The 19,717-nt window shown below is 38.7% G+C and overlaps 1 protein-coding gene and 1 long non-coding RNA gene across 2 annotated transcripts in view; one reads left to right on the forward strand and one right to left on the reverse strand.

Moving 5' to 3' along the window:
* The first annotated feature begins 17,171 nt into the window (after positions 1-17,171).
* On the forward strand, positions 17,172-19,302 carry LOC147757718 (uncharacterized). Its single transcript, XR_015321281.1, has 2 exons — positions 17,172-18,287; positions 18,411-19,302. It is a non-coding gene; the product is annotated as an uncharacterized LOC147757718 (long non-coding RNA).
* LOC111243711 (uronyl 2-sulfotransferase-like) overlaps positions 18,971-19,717 on the reverse strand; it is a 38,650-nt gene continuing 37,903 nt past the window's right edge. The window contains exon 7 of the mRNA XM_086980346.1: positions 18,971-19,581. Coding sequence (XP_086836472.1) covers positions 19,439-19,581 — 143 coding nt within the window. The 3' untranslated portion in view covers positions 18,971-19,438. The remainder of the gene's footprint in view (positions 19,582-19,717) is intronic.

A 19,717-nucleotide genomic window follows, 5' to 3' on the forward strand; every position in this document is an offset into this window, starting at 1 on the left:
TCTGCCCTTTTATTAGGTACCAGATTTAGGACCCTTTTCCGTTGCTGGTGGAATTACTTTGTGGCGGTAACCAAACAAATAATTAACTGGACAGATTGCCTTTATCTGCTTTGGGTTTATGATTTGCCGATGAAGGCTTCTGATTACGGATCGATAGTACGTTGACACCTAATATTTTACATGAAGGTTTTTTTCACTACGCTTACGCACGCGCATGGTAGAATGCACCTTAGATTAGGTGCATTCACCGTGATGAAATACCAACTGATTTTTCCCTTTGCAGCCCATTTTGTACTTATTGTATTCCGTACGCTGAAAAATTAACTTAATTAATTAAAGTTCTTTTAAATGTTATGCCACTATCATAAATGCTGAAGGAAACGTGTCGAGTAATCTTCGTAGCGGAAGCGTAAATTCGAAAACTAGATAGTCTGAAACTAATTTTTCGTGAGAGCACAAGTACACAGAATAATGTAACTCTTGCGGTGAATGTTATTATTATCTCTTATGTAAATCGGTCCAGCAAAATTTACACCGACAAGAGCAAATGGAAAGCTTCGCTCAGTTCTGAAGCCTGACATTATTGGAATTTATTCTGAGACTGGAATTGGCATAAATCACATGCAGAGCTTGCACTTCCTTAATCAGCTGTTGGGCGCTTATTTTTATCGAATCCATGTCTGTATGAAGTTGCTCGCCAGCATGGATCCAATTCACAAATCATTTGACAAAACCGCCTTTGTTTAGCCAAAATTATTGGATTTTTCATTTTAAGGAAGTTCTTACCACTTTTGTAGCCGTTGTTCGCGTCATATTAAATTTCTAACATCTATGAATCGTTCACATGCGAATATTTTACTGCGCTTCAGTGTCTCCTTACACTCTAAAGCGAACTCGAGGTTAAACTGATGAAGCTGAATGTACTACATTAAAAAAATTTAGTCGATCGAATGTGGTTGTCCGCGTCAGAATTTGTTTCACGATCTTTAGGCAACATTTTTTTTGACTGCCTTTTATATAAACAGAAAACCTCAAAGGATCCGACGTCAAAGATTGATCGGCAGCGCTTGTTAAGACCAGTGCAAAGTTCACAGCACATGCTTAAGTTTCGCTTCCGATCTCTAAATTGTGCTCCTTGATTGTCTGCCTACTTCCGATTATATACGTGAAAATTGTTTTTTGCTATCTCTCAGCCAATGCTACTTATTTTTCCACGAACTGGATATCTTCTCAATAAGTGGAATACCTCTAAAGGAAACATGTGCCGTTTTATCTGATGTTCTGACATGATTCTACTTAGCTTTGTTAGTTATATCTTGAATTATACTAATTCAGTTTGCAATTAATGGCCTCCTCCAGTTTAGAGGTTCGTTTATGCAACTCAATGCTGCAACATTATCACGCCAAAAGGAAGTCGTGTCATGGTACTAATATTCTTGACTTTTTAAGTTAAACGAGCTGCCATTAATGCTTTGAGTAGTTCAAGTTTGTAGATTACAAAATCCTTTCTAATTGGAGCTGCAGACGCCTTAGCCCTAACGAAGGAGATTGTAGCTGCTGCGTGAGTATGTGCGCAACGAAGTCGTACGACACAACCATATACCATTAGGTCAGCGCTGCAAAAATGTGTAATTTCCTTCTTACCACATCTGGTACGGAAAGAGTTCGATTAAATTATAACAATGCGTGTCTTTAAAAATTAACTGTAAATTGTCTGAATTGTTGTTTGTCTTCCAAACTCTGACCCTATTCGATTTTTTACCAGATTTTTGTAATGAGAAATCGTATATTTGTATTGTTTTAAGCGCCAATGCGTCAATAGGATCGAGGATTCATGCGAGAACTTTGGGCAAGTTTCTTTTCGGTAGGGTTTTTTAATGACAACGTATAGATGCGTTTTCTCCAAAAACATTTAATTTGTCTCCCCATTGATTCCACATGACACCTGAAAATTTTAGTTTATTATTGTCAAAGGTAGCATTTACGCCTGGAAGTGTAAAAAATGTTTCTTCAGACTTTTCAATTGAATATAGATTTGATTTTTAGAGGCTATTTAAACCTAAAAATGTTCTATGTAGTGAATTTTAAGTTGAAAAATGTGATTTCAATATCGCTTATTATGCCAACGCAATAATTCTTTTAAAATTTCAAAAATCACTTTCAAAATATATGAGAACAAATTTTGATCCTCGTGAATATTTTGCAGTGTTATGTCGCTTCGGCATGTTTCTGGATTTCTTTGCTTCTCTAATCTCGTCCTGGTATGAAGAGGGTTGAGAGTTATTCTCCTCTGGATGTTTTCTTTCGTCAGTCTTAGCAGAACATCTTTTGCAATTTTTAATAATTGGCAAACTTATTTTTGTTTCAAGAAGGTGCAGACTTGGCAAAACCGTCTCAAAAAGTTCTTTTCATTTCTGCATCTGCTAATGCTAATAGATGTGTATCCATTTTAACCTTCAGCATAACGTGTTTTAAGCGTGACGTCGTTAAGTTTTCGTTATCTCTTGAAGCTCTAATGCTATCTTCTAATCGAAAGCTATCTTCATATCTCCCACTATTTTAACGCTTCATTGGATCTCTTTTATTTTTATTTTTAATTTAGACAACTCATTCTGGGGTAATGATTCCATCCCTATGTTCTCTAGGTTCATGGAGAATTCGTATCTGATATTTTTTTCACCAATTCGAAGCGACTGATAGAACGAACGACTTATTCCAATTCAGTGCATGGTTGAATTATAACATACCTTGCTATCATCGCCAGCCATTAAAAAAACGACCATATATTACGTTCAAAGGATACATCTTACCGAAGGACCGTCCTTTCTTCGTATGGATAAGGGCTAGATAATCCGATTCGACCAGAATTACGATCGCTTTTGCGAAAGGTTGGCGGCATTTATTTGCAATTGATTTCAAACCGTATGTCTTGTTCGCCAATAGAAATATGCATTTTGCGATCTAAAAAAGTTTGACACATCGGATGATTAAAGTGAGAGAACTGACCTTATAAGCCAACTTCGTAAATTTTATAATTTTTTCCTTTCGTCAAAGGTCAATCTGCTGACAAATTAGCGACGACTTCTTGTCCTACACAGTTAAGCATCATTTATTTCGGAACATTTAACCAAATCCTTTGATATATAATTTTACATTATACGAGTAATAAATCTAAATAAACTTAATAAATCTTACATCATTTTTTGCACTATTGGCCGCCGATATGTAGTTTGCACATATTTATTTATCTTATTTATTGCAGTTAATACTTTGATAGTCTTATTAACTTTGTGGAAATGAGCGCATAAAGTTCTGCGCTCCACATACTTTACGTTATTTATTGGTTTTCCGCATATTAATAGATAATTCTAGGCTTTGCATTTAGAACAGTGTGCAAACAGTGAGTGACTGTTGCGACATTTATATACTACGTAGTTTCCTCTCAAATACAGAAGCAAGCATTTTCTCTTACTGTACACTACTCTTCTGGGCTAGGGATAATGTTTTTTTTGCATTTGGGGCTGCGATACTTCTTTTTAAAAAATAGACAAATGACCCACTGACCAAATGATAACTTGAAATGCATATTCTCTTCTCAACTTCTGCATACCGCTATTGAAGTTCTATCTTTTAACAACCGTTATTACATTTGAAATCGACGGCAGCTGTCGAAGGCCCTGACGAGAAAAGTTACTTAGTTGTTTGTTGTCCGTGTTAACTTGTTTATTAGACTAATCAACACATATATAGTTTATTACCTAAGATCAATAAATAATTTAATAAGAAAACTATAATGATTGGTAATGTTGTGATCTTCGGTGCCTCTAAGGCTCTAATATTTTAAGCACATAGCGACACAAAATGTTTAAATTTGTTTAATCAATGAAAACCTCTTATACTGCATACCCTTCCTATTCGGCTAATGTGTTCCTATTGTACATCCTCTGAGTTCCCAGATTTATGTACAAATATGACAGCGATTTCGTACTGCTTATCTAATTTACGAATCTAATTAATGTATTTCATTACTAACAGATAATTTTTTGTATTTCTCGATATTGAACAATGTTTTACATTTCGATAACTATATATATCGAAAAATTGATTCCATTCTCTGTCTCGTCACTAGAAAAGTTTGGGATTTTATTTAATGTGTTGTTATGAATTAGTAAAACAAAATAAGGTGCTATTTAAGTTTTGGATTGACCTGTCTGAAATGCCATCAGCTGAACCGTTGATAAAAATTTCTAAATGACTGGAAGACAGCTACATGCATGGTGCGTATGCAAATTAAAAAAAAAGACTAGATGGCGCGTTTTAGCCGTTCTAAAGTTACTATATATGATTGAGATATATTTGAGTATATACTTTTGTAACTACTAGTAGCAACAATATGTATTACTTCCCTTTTTAAATATCGAAGCAAGCATGACAATTTAAACACATTAAGCGATATCATTACTCTCTCTAAAGTTTTGTTTGCTAACTCCTGAGTTCTGGAGAATACCAGCAATAATTCTGGAAGTCGGTCTGGCCGCCGTAGTAGCACTTTCCACTGCGGAACAAATAGTCGCGTAATGGACTATATTGATATGGATGTTCGCATGTCGTTTTTGGCTATTTTTACTAGAGCACCTGTTGACTTCATTGAGAAGCACAAAGTTGTACTTAATACAAGAATTTCCTGCAGAAGTCCTGAGAGGCTTGATCTTATCTAGTCTTCTAGGGCACAAGCCGCAAAAAGCTTCATCGGTATTGCCGCAAGTGAAATTCAGGTAGTTAACAGTTTTTTTTGTAAAAAAAAAATTTCAGAAACACTTACAGCGAGCGCTCATGGTGGAGAACCATTTTGGGAATTTTTAGGACAACGACTGAGCCCACTTCCTTTGAAGATCAGTACCGCTTGGTCTATCGGCATAATGACACCTGTAAAGGGGTTTCGTAAATGAACTTGATTATTACGGGAAAGCCAAGCCGGAGACTCATGCTATGCAAATTCGACAAATATACTCTGATAATCTTGCCTTTAACTATGGTATGTGAATCGCTATGCTGTACATTAACCGTGATTCAGCTAATTGATTCTAGATTAAGAACCTTGGCTCAATATGCAGCGCACTCCGCCATAGTCGTTAAACAGCCAAGAAATCTGGATGCTTCGATTTTGTTTTTGAAGATGCTTCGATTAACGACGTTAAACCGATTTTCTACTATGTGTTTTTTCTCTGTTGTGAATACAATAATCATAGTCGTAGATTTCACTCCCACTTTCGCAGAATCTAAAGCCTTTGGATCTTTCTCTTAGAAACTGTAATCGGTCGGTAACTTCCTTATTTAGTCGTTAATACGGTACACCATCCTATGATAGAGCAGCCGTAGTTGATTCGAAATTGATTCGAAAGAGGTATCGCTATCTTCGATACGTTCACGCTCAGATTAGCTAATCAGTTGTTATTTTAGAGGCCTTTCCCTTAAACATATTCCTTGCTACATTACCATTAGTATATATCAGCAGTACACATGTATATATCCTGCTGGTTTTCGTTCTTTTCGTCTAGTGAGTCTAGGCACGTTGGATGAGATGCATCCATTTATCTGCCAAAATGCATGTACAAAAAAGTCAGGAAGTCAAAATGCTGTCGATACATCATGGACAAAAATAAAGGAAAGCAGCTGAAATTCAGCAGAAAATTTCTGCAGCTGAAAAGTTAGTCCAAGAGCAACAGCGGAGAAAAAGAATACTGAATGAGCCGCTATCGTAGGTTAAATATTAATAATGTCCGCATGATAGCTTAGTAAATACGGAGTTAATATTAAGGGTATATAATGCTCTAGATTCGAGTATGAACAAAGATACACTTCATTTTGTACTGAGAGTCAGCCGTTTGATAAGACGCCTAACGACAGTGTCAAACGTGAAACTAAAATTTAGCATATAATTCATTACTAGTGCTCTATCAATACACGATATCCAGCGCCTAAGGCAGTCTCTGAAAAGAGGAAGTTTTACCGATTTCTTGGAATCATAAAAGAGACCTCGGATTGTCAGGGAAACTACAGCCCTTCGCAGTAAACACCACTATATTATACGGAGTTCTTATACAGTGAAATAACTCAAGATGACACGATCGTTCTTAAACATCTGAATTGAATTAAATTTTTATGCCGCTTAGCTAACTGTAGTAATGGTAGCCTTTTAGCAGAACCAGTCAGGTGGACTTGTAACCTTTTCAACTGAGTGAGCAGATACAACAATCCATCACACCATCTTCGCTTTTTCTGCCATCCACACTCTGTAAGGGCAAAAAAGGCAGATCTCCGAAAAACGCATGAAGTTTAAGGAAAGTATGTTGACCTCCAGCTTATTTGATGTCTAAAATTCAATATTGTTGGTTAATCGATAAAGTTGTACCTTTAAGCAACAAATACTGTGTCCGAAATCTATATTATATATATGACATTTGCGTCTTGATCGTCGAGGTTATCGGACGTATCCTTCCTTGCAATACGAAATTGTTAAAAAAAACTATAATTGCGACTTTGGAGAATTACCGGTAAACTGTGCATGACTTTCTATTTGTCGACGAAACTGACGTTTTCCAGATCTATCCAGCTAGAATGTAAGTGATTGTATGTAGTTCTATGTTTTCCCGCCAGGAAACGTGGCGTGATCGAGACGCCATGAGAACAGGTGTGCACTTACCAATTTGCTCAATACCGAAGCGTCAACTGGTAATATCTGGATTAATCACAAATGAAAAATTTATGAGCGATACAGTCATCTTAAACTCGTATAACTAGTCAAATTTTACAGATAATCGGACTAAAGAGCATATCTGTTCGAGCGCCAAAAAAAATAATTCGATAACCGGCGCAGGCCCACTTGAAACATCGAACCTGGCGCTTTGGATAAAAATACTGGTAAAAGAAAAGCTGATAATGTACAACAAAGTGCACCGATCTAGCTTTTGATCCATCGGCCGACTATGATGAAGCTTTCAAAAAAGCTGAGGACTGAGTTAAGTCCCTTACGAACCTTCAAAAATAACCACGCAAAACTCAATAATGGCGATGCTAACGAGATTCATAATAGCCGTTCAGAGGTTCTTTGAAGAGGGCAAGAGGAGGGGCAACTCCTACGGAATAACGTTGAAAAAATCACAGCAGAGCAACCTGAAGCTTGAACAGCAGAATGATATACTTTCGGTACAGATCTGGTACAGCTGGAAAACAAAGAAAAGCGAAGGCAGCTACGGCTGCTCCGTGATGAAAGATTTGTTAAAACAAACTCTGGAGTAACAGAATAGAGTACACAGGATGTAATATGCAACAGACAAGTTGCGAAAGAATATGTAACGACAATTAGAGCGGCCGAAATCATCATTGAAGCCGAAGGCGTGAGTTGGAGTCTTAGACGCTTGTCGGCCTAGTTCGCTTGGCCTCCAAAGAATGATTTAAAATGGTATTTAAACGATCCATCTTTGGGCGGAAAAATATTTTGGGTTCACGGGAGCGGGTGCAATGATTGTCAGACCTTTGCCATGGTAATGGAAAAGAGTAAAACACTCGTAATCGAAAAATACCTGGGACATCACATCTCCAAGAAATAGGACAAATCTTATTGAACGAGCTATCGAGGTGTGCTGCAGAAAAAGCAAGTGCAAAGTGGAGTCGACCGCAAAGAAGGGTCTGAGGCCTCCTCATGAACCCAGCAGGTCTCACGTAGGAAATAGATTAGAGGATACAAAACTGGTTATTCCTTTATAAGAATTAAAATCTAGGAGAGTTAGACTTTCGAAGAGATCTTGAGCAATATCAGAGCTCATGTAGAATCGAAAAAAGCAGGAGTAAAATCAGTACAATTAAAAAGACAGAAAAAAGGTAGTCTTGCCATAAAAGTAGCTGAAACCATGGTGGGTGGATGAAAAACATTTGGCGACACCGCACGGCAAGGGGCAGGTATCATGTCTGACGTGCGGGAGTCTCAAAAGCTTATGCTACTGTAATATTACAAGGCGTGGGTCCCTTTCTTGTTGCCAGTCGGATTAAAAATAATTAATATATAAACTGACTCTGTCTAAGGACGTCAGGATTCGCACGGAAAATCCCCGTGGGGTAGAAATACGAAACGGCAAAGCATGGCTACTTTCCTCCGGTTTCTTGCAATTAAGCTACTTTCACAATGACACTGGGAGACCGGAGCCTTAAGATCGAGGAGTGGGCTTCGATAACCACATGCTTCAACTAGCAGAAGTAGGGCCGCGTTACCAGATAATGCAAAAACGAGGAGATCGTAGAAGGGTGATGTTATAGGTGTGAAGCAATCAAATAAATTTCTAGAATATGTTCAGGACATGCTTTGCACTGTTATGAGTGCAAAAAGCACGGTCATTTTGCGAATTATGTGACTTACCTTGCATTCAGGAGAACAGTCCTGGAGCGCAAGCAGGCGGTACTGGAGAAAATTGTTCGAGTCAAGACACAAGCAGAAAAGAGGAGGAAGCGACTCGCAACAGGAACAGTCGCCGGGCGCCAAAGAGATACACAATGAGTACAGAACGGTGGACTGGATTAGGCGTAAACTATCCCACAGAAATTCGACCCATCGAAGCAGGAACCAGCGCCAACAATTCCGGTCCAAGTAATGCTGCAATGGCAGTCGCTCTGCTTGTACTATGGTGCACGAGATATTAAACAGAAGAACTTTGCTTGCCTTCATAAGCGAAGCGAACCTATCACCTGTAAGTAGCATATCGGATTAGGTTGCGGACCCTCACAGTAGTGCTTGCATTAAAGTAAACGTCCTCCTTTTAGGGCAAGAGGTTCGTGCGGATAGAACTGGAACAGGCGGAAAGGGTGTATTTTTGCTGTATCGCGCAGAATTGCACGCTGAAAGGGTACACATTCTACCTCGTTGACCTGGCAGTTTCAGTACGCAAAACGCCGCAGCCAAACAAGGAGACCTTAATGTACTCTCGGAGGTATGAGAGTCCGTTAGAACAAGCAGTAATACTGGACTGGGTTACTTCGAATAACGTGTACGTAATAAACCGAGGGGGAGAGCCAACGCTCCATTGGACAGGGCGAGAATCGTACGTAGATCCCATCATCTGCAGCGATGAAATATTACGGATGATTATAAGATGCTAGGTACTAAGCGACAAAGAAAAACTAAATGATCACTACTGCATAGGATTTATGATCACTACAGACATACTTCGCTCACTGGCCCCACCCAAAGTCCTATGAAGACTCCGAAGCACAAAAGGGCTGAAAGACGCTTTAAGCAAACTAATCACACAGAGCGGCATCCGCGAAACCACAGAGGGTCTACAGTAAACTTTAGACAGGGCATGCAAGACAGCAAGGGGGTCAGTCAACTACCCCAGACGGGGAAATCAATATCACCCAGCTACTTTTGGAGCCCCCAAATCATAGAAGCGCGCAGGAACTACCAGTAGACCAGGCGAGCATCAAAGAAGGCGCCTAAAAGCGACACAGAAAAGACAGCAAGTAAATCACCCCAAAGTGACAACGTAGCGAAGCTTACGCTCACCATAAATGTAATGGGAAGATTTATAGGGAAAACCGTACAAGATAGTCAGGAGAAAATAAGGAAACTCTAGGACTAGCTTTGCCAGAGAGACACAAAATCGCAGATTCGAAGATCAACTGAAGAAATTATTTCTACAACATGACGAGTTTCTGTGGATAGCATTCGAGCTCAGTCAAACAGCAGCCGATCCGGAAAACGGGACATTAGTGGGCATGGCGGCCGAAATCGTCAGGGTAACAGAGCTGATCAAGCAACAAAAAACGCTAGGGACAGAGAACATCCCTCTTTTAGCGATCAAGGTTCTCTTGAAAAAGTTCCCAGAGGTAGTGGCAATAACAGCCACAAGGAGTGTATGCGAAAATTCGCTCTTGGAAAGAAACAGAAGTAGTACTCCTTCTAAAGGGAACTGGGGTTTCAGATAGATCTACGTGATAAACCCCTAGGCAAAGGCTCCGAAGCAATAATCGAAGAAAAGCTGCGATCTTTCGCTGAGAATCATGGACTGAAGCCCTCTAGATAGTTCAATTTGCGCATGAGCTGCCTGGTTTTAGCGGCAATACATAGAGTGATAATCAAGATCGAACTTGTACAGAGCTTGAATCTCGGAAGTGAAAACTAAAACATTATTGGACGTCAATAATGTATTCAACAGTCCTACGTGGAAGACTACTTGAAGCGAAAACTTGTAAGCCTGTACTTCCTAAAAGCTTCCAATGACGGCGAAAGTGCTTCAAGGCTTTATATTAAGCTCAACCCCATGGAATATTGCCAACGATGATGTCCTATGACTATCAGATTTTCAAAACTGAACAGAGCTCCTGGTGTATGCGAATATCTTAACCATTAGGGTACAGACAAGGACGGCTGCGGAGATGGACCTTCATGCCGATAAGGCAGTAAGCGTAATCTCGGAATGGATTAAAAGAAATGCCTCGAAAAGAACTAGGGCATTCTGCTCACAGAAAGGAAAGGTATACAAAAAATCAATCTTTACCTAATGGACAGACAGGCTGAAATGGCACGATATGTTAGATATTTGGGCATACACTTGGCCAAGAAACTTAGTGAGTTACTTTATGTTAGGAGGGCTAGCAAGGGCTAATAAAATGACGAACGCTATGGCAAGGATCTTGCCTAATATATGTGGTCTAAAAGGGGCTGGCAGACGAAAGCTTATACTGTCGGTTGCCGAATCAAGACACCAGTTAATTTTCCAACTTGATTTGTGCTTCAAAGAAAGTAAAAAGCTCTTTCATAAGACAAAGGATAGCTGAATTGCAAGTTTCTCAAGCATATAAACAATCAATAGGGCAGCGGCTTTTGTCTCAGCCGAAACATCCCTGCGAAGCTTTAAGGTTTAAGAAAGGAAGCGACAATGGTGTAGCGATCCCAAAACTGAGTTTAAAGGTATCATGGAGGCATGGCAGGCTGAGTGGGTGGCTATACAGGCCTGAAGTAGCTGGAGCGCTTTGGAAAAGAAGTAGACTTTTACGTAATACATCAATGCAGATTTATGGGGATTTTGTCCTGACTACACAGAATTCGATAAACGTGTTTACTATTGCCAAAGGTCAGAAAGTGACTCTGGTTACACGTTAGTAACCTGACCCGTTTCCGAATCTACAAGGAGAAGAGCTAGAAACAAGGTCTCGGCCAAATAAAACGGAGAGGGTACCTGCTTTAAAACAAGATCCTGTCTTGAGCTGTTCAGAGCGGGCCTACCGGAGCACATACGCTACTACTAAGAGGTGGGCACTCAGACCGACAAGAATGAAAGGACTCATAAAGTAAGAAAAGTGCTTCAAGCGACAGCCAATTAGAAGATCCTTTTCCGAGGCTACCAACGAATTAGGTGACGCGAGTAGAGTTCCGAGTATATCGGTATTGAGATATAGTGCGTTCGGTGAAACGGAAAACACGTAGGTGATCACGGCTAATTGATCCGTATGCATCTACCATTTCTTCTACCAGTCCGTAGTACAACGGGCTATGATTGTCAAAAGTGAGGCTTAAAAGTGAGAGGGGCTGGTGAGGTATTAACCTCGGCAGAACCAAGTCATATTGTTGAAGTTCAGTTTAACATTACACTGGATGTCAATGTATTCTTCGGCCCAGATGTATGTGCCAATACATTAATACCGCTTCTTGACGAAGAAAAAAAAAATATATATATATATATAAGCTCGGAGCACTATATATGAACCTTTTTCGATTCCAAAGAAGTCCATATGGAAATGTCCTTAATAACCCAGTCCTTGTGTGTCTTTAATAAACTCAACTATATTAGCTGAAACGTTTTGTTCATTTATATCTCCTCTAAGATTGGATATAGTAAGATATCCTTGCGCATTTTTTAAACGCTGCTATATCTAGCCGTTCTTGTGGCACGACATCAATCTATAGCAGCTTCAACCTTCAATACCCCATTGTGTAACAGAGCTTTCCCATGACGAAGCACAGAAGACTATTCAAGAGCGTCTTTTAGTTAAACTACTGCTTTTCCTTTAGTGTTAAGTTTTTCTTTTGCGATCTCTTCATATAACAGCTTTAACGCCGCCGTCTTTTACAGGTACCGTATAATGCTTCTCCTGAGGAAGAACTCTGCACGTCTCTAAAATGGGTGGACCTGAACTCAGTAATGGCATAAGGAACTAAACAAGGGCTTATAAGGATATTGGAATTACTCAACGATGAAAGAGCTTATGTGTTTAAACGTGCATGCCTGCCAGATTACTGGCCGCTGTACAGCTGTTCTATTGGTTCGCAAACATTATGAAAATTTGCAAGTTTTTCCTCATCTCAACAATAATAAATTACTTCATGGGCTGTGAAACGTGTGGAGGCTGTGCTAACTCGCACTGGTGTCAGCGTTTGATAATTCTTAGGAACAAAGAAACGCTCGGATTTTACTTATACTAGTAATGAACTAAAAATCAGTCCAAAATTTTTTTGCACAGCTCCCGATTACCTTTTTTTTATCTGTGTAGCAATTGATACATGTAAAATGATGCCAATCCAGGTCCAGTAAATTGTGGGAAATGCCTGCTTGAGATATATAATATTAGAAACTAAAGTATATTTAATGTAGTCAAAAATAGTTTAGGGGCAGGAGTTTCATTTTCAAAAAAATAACGGACAAATTAGGGACCGTCTCAGCCGAGTGGGATAAAAAAAAGACGCATTGGCATTGAATAGTGCTGTGAAAACTCACGCCTTTAAGAGATCTGGCGTTTCATTACTTGCAAGTTAGCTCGTTAATTATTTGGTACATAAGTTACATAAAAGATTTGGTAATACCATGAACTGTCGTCAGAATACCCAGTCGTTGGACTGGGACCTTTTTGAACTCTTTAAAGCTAGGCAAAATCGCTAAAAGGCATAATAAAACCATCTGTTTACATAAATTTTTAGACTACCTTTTCCCAAAAAATATTTCTATTTTTATTATACTATATATATATATATATATATATATATATAACTTTAGCAAGCTCAAAACTTATTAACAGGTAGGTTTACTCTGAGACTTTGTACAAAATGTACCAACTAAGCCGGAAGAAAACCTCATTCTCTCTTACAATATTAATTTCATTGAAAAATGATAATCGTTTATGTTGTAGGCTCTGGCAGAGGCAGCGGCATTATCTCTGAACACTCCTTCAAGTTTTTTTCCTAAATCAAGTTCAGATGTATCTAAAATGTTATTTCTATGAAATCGAAAAAAATTTATTGACAGTATCCATGATGGAGCAATGTCGATAAATGAAAATGTGGAGCTTCGCTTAAAGACGTTTCAACTGGTTGATTTTTATAACACTGTAATCGACTCTCAAACAGTGCACAAGACGCTGGTTCAAATAGTATACAAATTTGAATTGTTGTATGATACGCAACAATCGGCCTTTTCATTTGCACACAGCTTATGCATACATACTTCGGATTTATATAAGGTTTGAGTTTGATGCCTTAGCGTTGTGACAGAAGAGCGAGTGCTGTCTCAAAGTCTACCCATTGCACTATGTGAGGTGATACGGTAATAAGTTACCTGGAGTACTGGCAATCCGTCATGGCACAGTCCGCCTGCATATCGGTCGTAACGTGCTCCAACCGAATTAACACGGCGATTAGCCTAACAGATATTTAAGGCTCCCAGTATCCTTTTTGTCTTCCAAATGGAAATATTGTCTATCGCTTCTAATGGTCCTGATCACCGTAAGAAATTGCCCTATCTAGGTGGTCTGTGATATTTTAGCATCATATGTTGTATATACTTCACCCCATTCTATACTGGACACAGTGTATTTGTCTCTCAAGTTTAACATGTCATCAAAACTGCGTGGTGTAGCATTCCTGCATTTCTAATGAATTTCGTTGTCACTGCTACACCTTTTCCTGGTCGACGGATCAATATTTTCTACCTTATACTGGTCAGCAGTCTGTGGTACCTTCGACACGTGCATGACATGGCTATTTAGTACTAATTCAGACATGACTCTTAGTTTATCAACAACTGAGCTCGCGCGTAACCTTCCGTTTACATTTTATATAGCCTTTCTAATTCCATCGTTTTCTTATACAACCTCGGTTCATTTTCATGACTGTCAGTATGGCCCGGGGTAGTCAGTAGGGTAACACTGTGCGTATTCTGCCAAATACGGTCTTTTGTTTCTCGAATGTGCTGCATTGTAACTCATTGTTCAAAAATTCTGACGGCTAGGGTTACTCTTACGTTCTGTAGATTCAGCTTATGACCCCTCTTCGGTCTCCGGTACGTTTCTGATATTTTGTGATATTGTTGTTACTGAAATTTCGTATAATATATTCGGTATCCCCAGAAGACTCGAAACATGATTAGTCTGCTACAGTCCGCAGCGATTCGGTATAAAGTTGTCTAAATGCACCAGCCGACTTGTACGTAAGTTTTGTCCAGCGTGAACTCTAAGTATTTGAATTATTCTTTTTTTTATTGTACTTTTGGAGAACTTAAATGTGAGCTAACGTACGTTGTTGTATTCAATATCAGTTTGATGTCCTGGTAGATATGTGCGGCTAGATCTTCCGCGAAAAATAACGCTGTTATCCCGAATCTCATTCACTCTGGCATTTTGTATTGAATCGTGGCCTCCTATTATTTCTTCATGTTCCTATGTGCTTGGACCGCTTGTTTCACCTCTCCGGACTGTTAAAGCGTTGATTCGAGCGCGCTGATATTCATCCTATTATCCATAGGCTTATCTCTTTCAAAGTTTGGTAATTTTTCAAATTCACTTGATTTTTCGCTTAACCATTGGTTACTTCGTTTGCCGCCTCCTTAGCGCCCATTGGTCGTATTCGCGTGTTATTCTTTGGAATTGCGCTTTAATGATCATGACATACAGTAATAGTAATAATGAAAAGTAATATTATAAATCTGATCCTCTACATAGAATCTTGGTATCTTATTGCTATGCAGTCTGAGACAGAGTTATGTTTCGTATTTCTTCCTTATTGCAATTAATCTCTTTTCAAGAAATGAATGCTTGTTAGAGCCTTTCCCTGTAATATTTATTTTTAGAGAAGGCAGAGAGGTCCGTTCCGACCTTTGCCTACGTATTCTGCATTATAAAAACCTTCTTGTACTAGTTTCACTTTTATATTTTCTAGTATCGGTAAGAATATATAGGTTCATAGACCTATCTCAAAAGTAACAACCGTCCTGTTTTTATCTTCATCATTATATTAACTGAGTTATTCCATTTTGATCTCAGCTTCTTAGTCTCCGTTAAGTGTATTTCAGTGTTACTAGTGCAATGCGTCCTTCTTATGCTATATCTAATGCTATATTAATTTATTTTTATTTATCGTTACTCTTACCATTCGTATTAGTACATTTCAAAGCTTTTTTGCAATGGTTTACCTGTCTCGACGACTCTTGTCAATAGTGTCTGGCATTCCCTAGATTTATGTGGACCGTACCCACTACCACTGCCACTCGCATAATCAATTATGCCACACACACACACAGGTTCTTAAAGTCTTTTTTAGATTTTTACTGCCTAAACATTTCTATGGTTGGCGTTAGGTGGATGTCATAACTATTATTATGAATGTCTATTTTACTCTTCCTGCTGTCCTGACCAGCTGTGCTTTCGAAGTTTCTACTATTTCCTTAGTAGCTGCCTCTAGATGTTGGTTTTTCTTTTCAAAGTGAACACATGTCGACCGGTTTGCTGCTGTTATGGTGGGGGTCTCTGCTTTTGGATGGAATAATGGTTTGCAGATTATGCTGCTATCACTTGTGGGAGGAATTCTAAATCCTAGTGTTTCCTCCATTACCTTTATTGTCTATTTTCTACTTGCTATTTGGTCGCCGATTATAACTTTGTTTATATCTACTGTCATATAGTACATAACATGCATGACTAAATACATCAAAGTTCTTCATAACTTTGATTAGGTTAGTTAAGTCTGTTTCGAAATTTTTTTCGTGCATCATTCGTAGATTGTCTCTTCCTTGTTTCTGTAAGACAGTGCCTGGCATGCAGCTCAATACTAAGTTACCCTATGATATAACCGCATTCGTGACACTAATACTGCTTAGATGTCAATTTCTTATCCTCACATAACTTCTTGGATATGTTCCTTAAGCGTTTGTAGTGCCTATTTTAAAGATCCATCTGCGATATTGAGATATGTTGCTGACACATTCTGACCATTATTTATGAAATATCTTTTATACAAACTAGTCACAAGTTGAAATCCATCGTTTCATACTAAAATACATGGAAAGCCAAACCTTCCACATATATCGAAGTCTTTGTGCTCATTGTCACTGGGAACACGTTTCCTGGTTTAGCTTTTATCCGTTTGGATGTGCTATAATCAATTGGTCGTGTTCATTTAAAGGCCCTGCACAATCCACGTAAAATCTATGTCAATTCTCATTCATTTCGCATTAGTATTTAACTTTTGTAGAACTAATAACTTGATTCGTTTTAATTATCCATCGTTCGCTATACATTTTAGCCATCGTTTTCTATCGTAATTCCCTATGGATTTATGCTCCGTTACCTGACAATATTACTTATCTACAGGGCGAATTCGGACAACATAGTTAATCGTGATAAGCTTAGTCAATTCGTCAATAGAGATCAATCGAAATAAAAATAACAGTTTTATATTGGAATCTGTTTTATTTAAATTATATCAGAGATCGTATGGAATTAATCCTTTGCTCAACTCGAGCTCCAGCAATACTTTGACGTAATATATAATATGAGTTACTTTATGCAACTAAATGCCGAGTGAAATATACGAGTGAAAAATTAAGCCGTCTATTCATTTAAGATATGGTGGGGCTTTTTAAATTGTTTGGAATTAATTACAGGCCTTTGGTGATGTCAGCTAATTTTAGCTAGTTGGTAAGTGGAGTTAAGATAGGGCTAGGAATTATTTCGGTTTTGTAGCGTCTAAACTTACAGCCAATAGGTGATAATATCTTCAAGCTCATTTTAAGAATAATAATTTTAAGCTCATAACCGTAAACTTTTCGTCTAGTCATCTGGCCTGCGGCATTATGCTATGTAAAAGTGGAGTTGTTAATGGACTAGTCAATTTATCGACAATCTAACGTAACTACGACGCCAACTGGGCTAGGGGAAAAGATTCACAAGATACTTCCCGTAGAAAGCACGCACGGTCTCTAACATGCTTATGAAAGAAGCAGTGTGAATATGCAACCAGTGGTTGAGCGACTTGATCTGATGCCAGCATTCAGATTTAAAATTGAAGACATTGTTCTAAAAATATATTCGAGCTAACATTTATCGCCAGTCGGCCTTATAATGGTATGTAGTCTACAATTCGTTTAATATTTCAATTATTATTATAAAGATTAAATTTTTATTGTCATTACTTGCAATGAATGTGGCGATTAGGTGCCGGTATGGAGACAGCATCTATCGATTGGCCGTCAGGTGGCCCTTTGTAGCAGCCACGACGGCTGGAGGGCCGCGCGCAACTTACAGAAACAGAAATGAGGCATTCCATTCTTCAAGACTTGCTATATCCAACTGTATAAAAGGCTGGACACAGTGTGAACCAGCTACAATATTCTTGCATATCCAATTCATGTGTGAGGCTTGAATTGGTATGTGAGGCCCACCGATGGGGCACTAATGCTCTGGAGTCCTTTCGTAGCGATTCAGAGCTTCGTGACAGCTCCTAAAATTCAACTGTTTTCACTCATGTTGTTTATCGCGAGCGTGAGACATCGCGGGTCAACTGGGAGACGCGCGTTGCCATCAGTGACGTAAATTGAAGTGATCATAAGGAGAATGTGGAAACTGAAAGGGCCGCCGTGGCTGTGACCACAACGCATGCGTAAAAGCAAATGTATTCGAATCATTATGCGGCTCCATCGCTGTATCCAACACAAAGACTTGAGGTGCCACTATAAGCTGAAAACCGACTGGCAAAACTAACTCTTGATCAGTAAGGCTTACGTTGGCATTGTCTGATTGACTTTGCCATGAATCATCATAACTACGAACAGCATCGAAACGGCGAAGAGACGATGTGCATCTCGTATCTACGGCTTCCCGTTTCTCATCAGTTTCAAAAGGTTCACGATGGCCTTGGATTTGATTGTCGAGCACGTCGAAAGCACTTCAGCCAGCTTCGCACAATTCCTCCATCCCTTCCTGGGCGTCTGAAGTAGCAGTGAGATGACCACGCCCCTGCGTTAATGACGGTCAGTGACCATAAGGAAGCTGGACATGATAATAAACATATCGCTTTCCTATTTAGCTAGTGATATTAGCACGCATAACAGTGAACACGCCATGGTTAGAAAAGTCGTTTTTTTTTCTCAAAGGCGGCACGGATGAAGCAGTTTATTGACGATCTTGCATATCAATGGAATCAACCAGGCGAGGTGACGTGTATTTCATAGGAACCACGCACGCAGCCTCTGAGATGTCTAGGAGTAAGAAATAAGAAAGTACAATTGATTGTTGAACTGCTTGACCTAACACAAGTTATTCAATATAAAAGTAAAAACATTTTTTAATAATAGATTTGAGGTAACATTTATTACTCTGTGACTGCGTATCCGCGGTATGTCTGTACTTCCGTGATTGATGTTATTTTCTCTAGGCATTTCACGATTTCATTTTTAAAATAAGTTCAAAGGAATCGGTCTGCTGTTACAAAATGTAAAATTTTTGTCATTAACTCGAAGATTGTTATCGTTAGGGTGTTATAGCATGAGCTTTTCATTGGTAACTACTTACGTTACTACTTAGATCTATGGGTAAAAAGACACTGCTTAGAGGAAAAGATTGGGGGCAACAATGCTTATCAAAGGATATCTGAGCCCATTGCCTACAACTTAAGAATACGTACAAACCCCTAAAACATAGTGAATACAAGATGTTCTTGTCGCCTCAAAAAGAATCTATAAAACATTAACTGATTTATTTTTAATTTCTGTCCGTTTTTCATCGCCAGCAGTTAAGGTCTTTCAACGGACATCCGGTACATATCTTCTTTTGCATAGCAAAATCAAGCCAATGGTCATATCGCGAACCACAAATCAGATCCAACAAAGCGCTAATATGATTAGTGGTATGGTTATGCAATCGGGTCAACATTCTTCTTTACTACCGAATGCTTCTCAAACTTTTTTAAACTATTTTCCACTACTATTTAAACTATTTTTTTTTAAATAACAAAGATCGAATAAATTAGTCAATCGCGTGTTGCAACTGCATTGCTCACTCATTATATAATACAAATATGTTTTTCACAGAAAAAAATAATGTTAACATGTAGTCCTGCAAGCATATTTGTCCTATTTGAATTACCGGAGTTCTTAATACACAGAGTTTAGGTCTACTTCTATCACCTAGGTATCTCGCTATATTGCTTGAGAAGACGCTTCTTAATGAAGTTATAAAGCTCTAAGTCGTTCGTCAGGTTAAGCCTCAGCTGGAGTTTTGCCTCAAATGTTACGTTTGGTTTATCCGGATTTACATTGTAAGACCCTGAAAAACATATGCATATGTTAATTAATCTGATGCTCTAAAAAGATAGTAATTATTTTACTCACCTCCGAGCCTGTGACTGACCTCTTATGTAGAATGAAAAAGAGGCGCTTTTGGTAACGTTGTTGTACATATT

This window comes from Varroa destructor, unplaced genomic scaffold (assembly GCF_002443255.2).
Source record: "Varroa destructor unplaced genomic scaffold, Vdes_3.0 BEIS01000002.1, whole genome shotgun sequence".
NCBI classification, from domain to species: Eukaryota; Metazoa; Arthropoda; class Arachnida; order Mesostigmata; family Varroidae; genus Varroa; species Varroa destructor.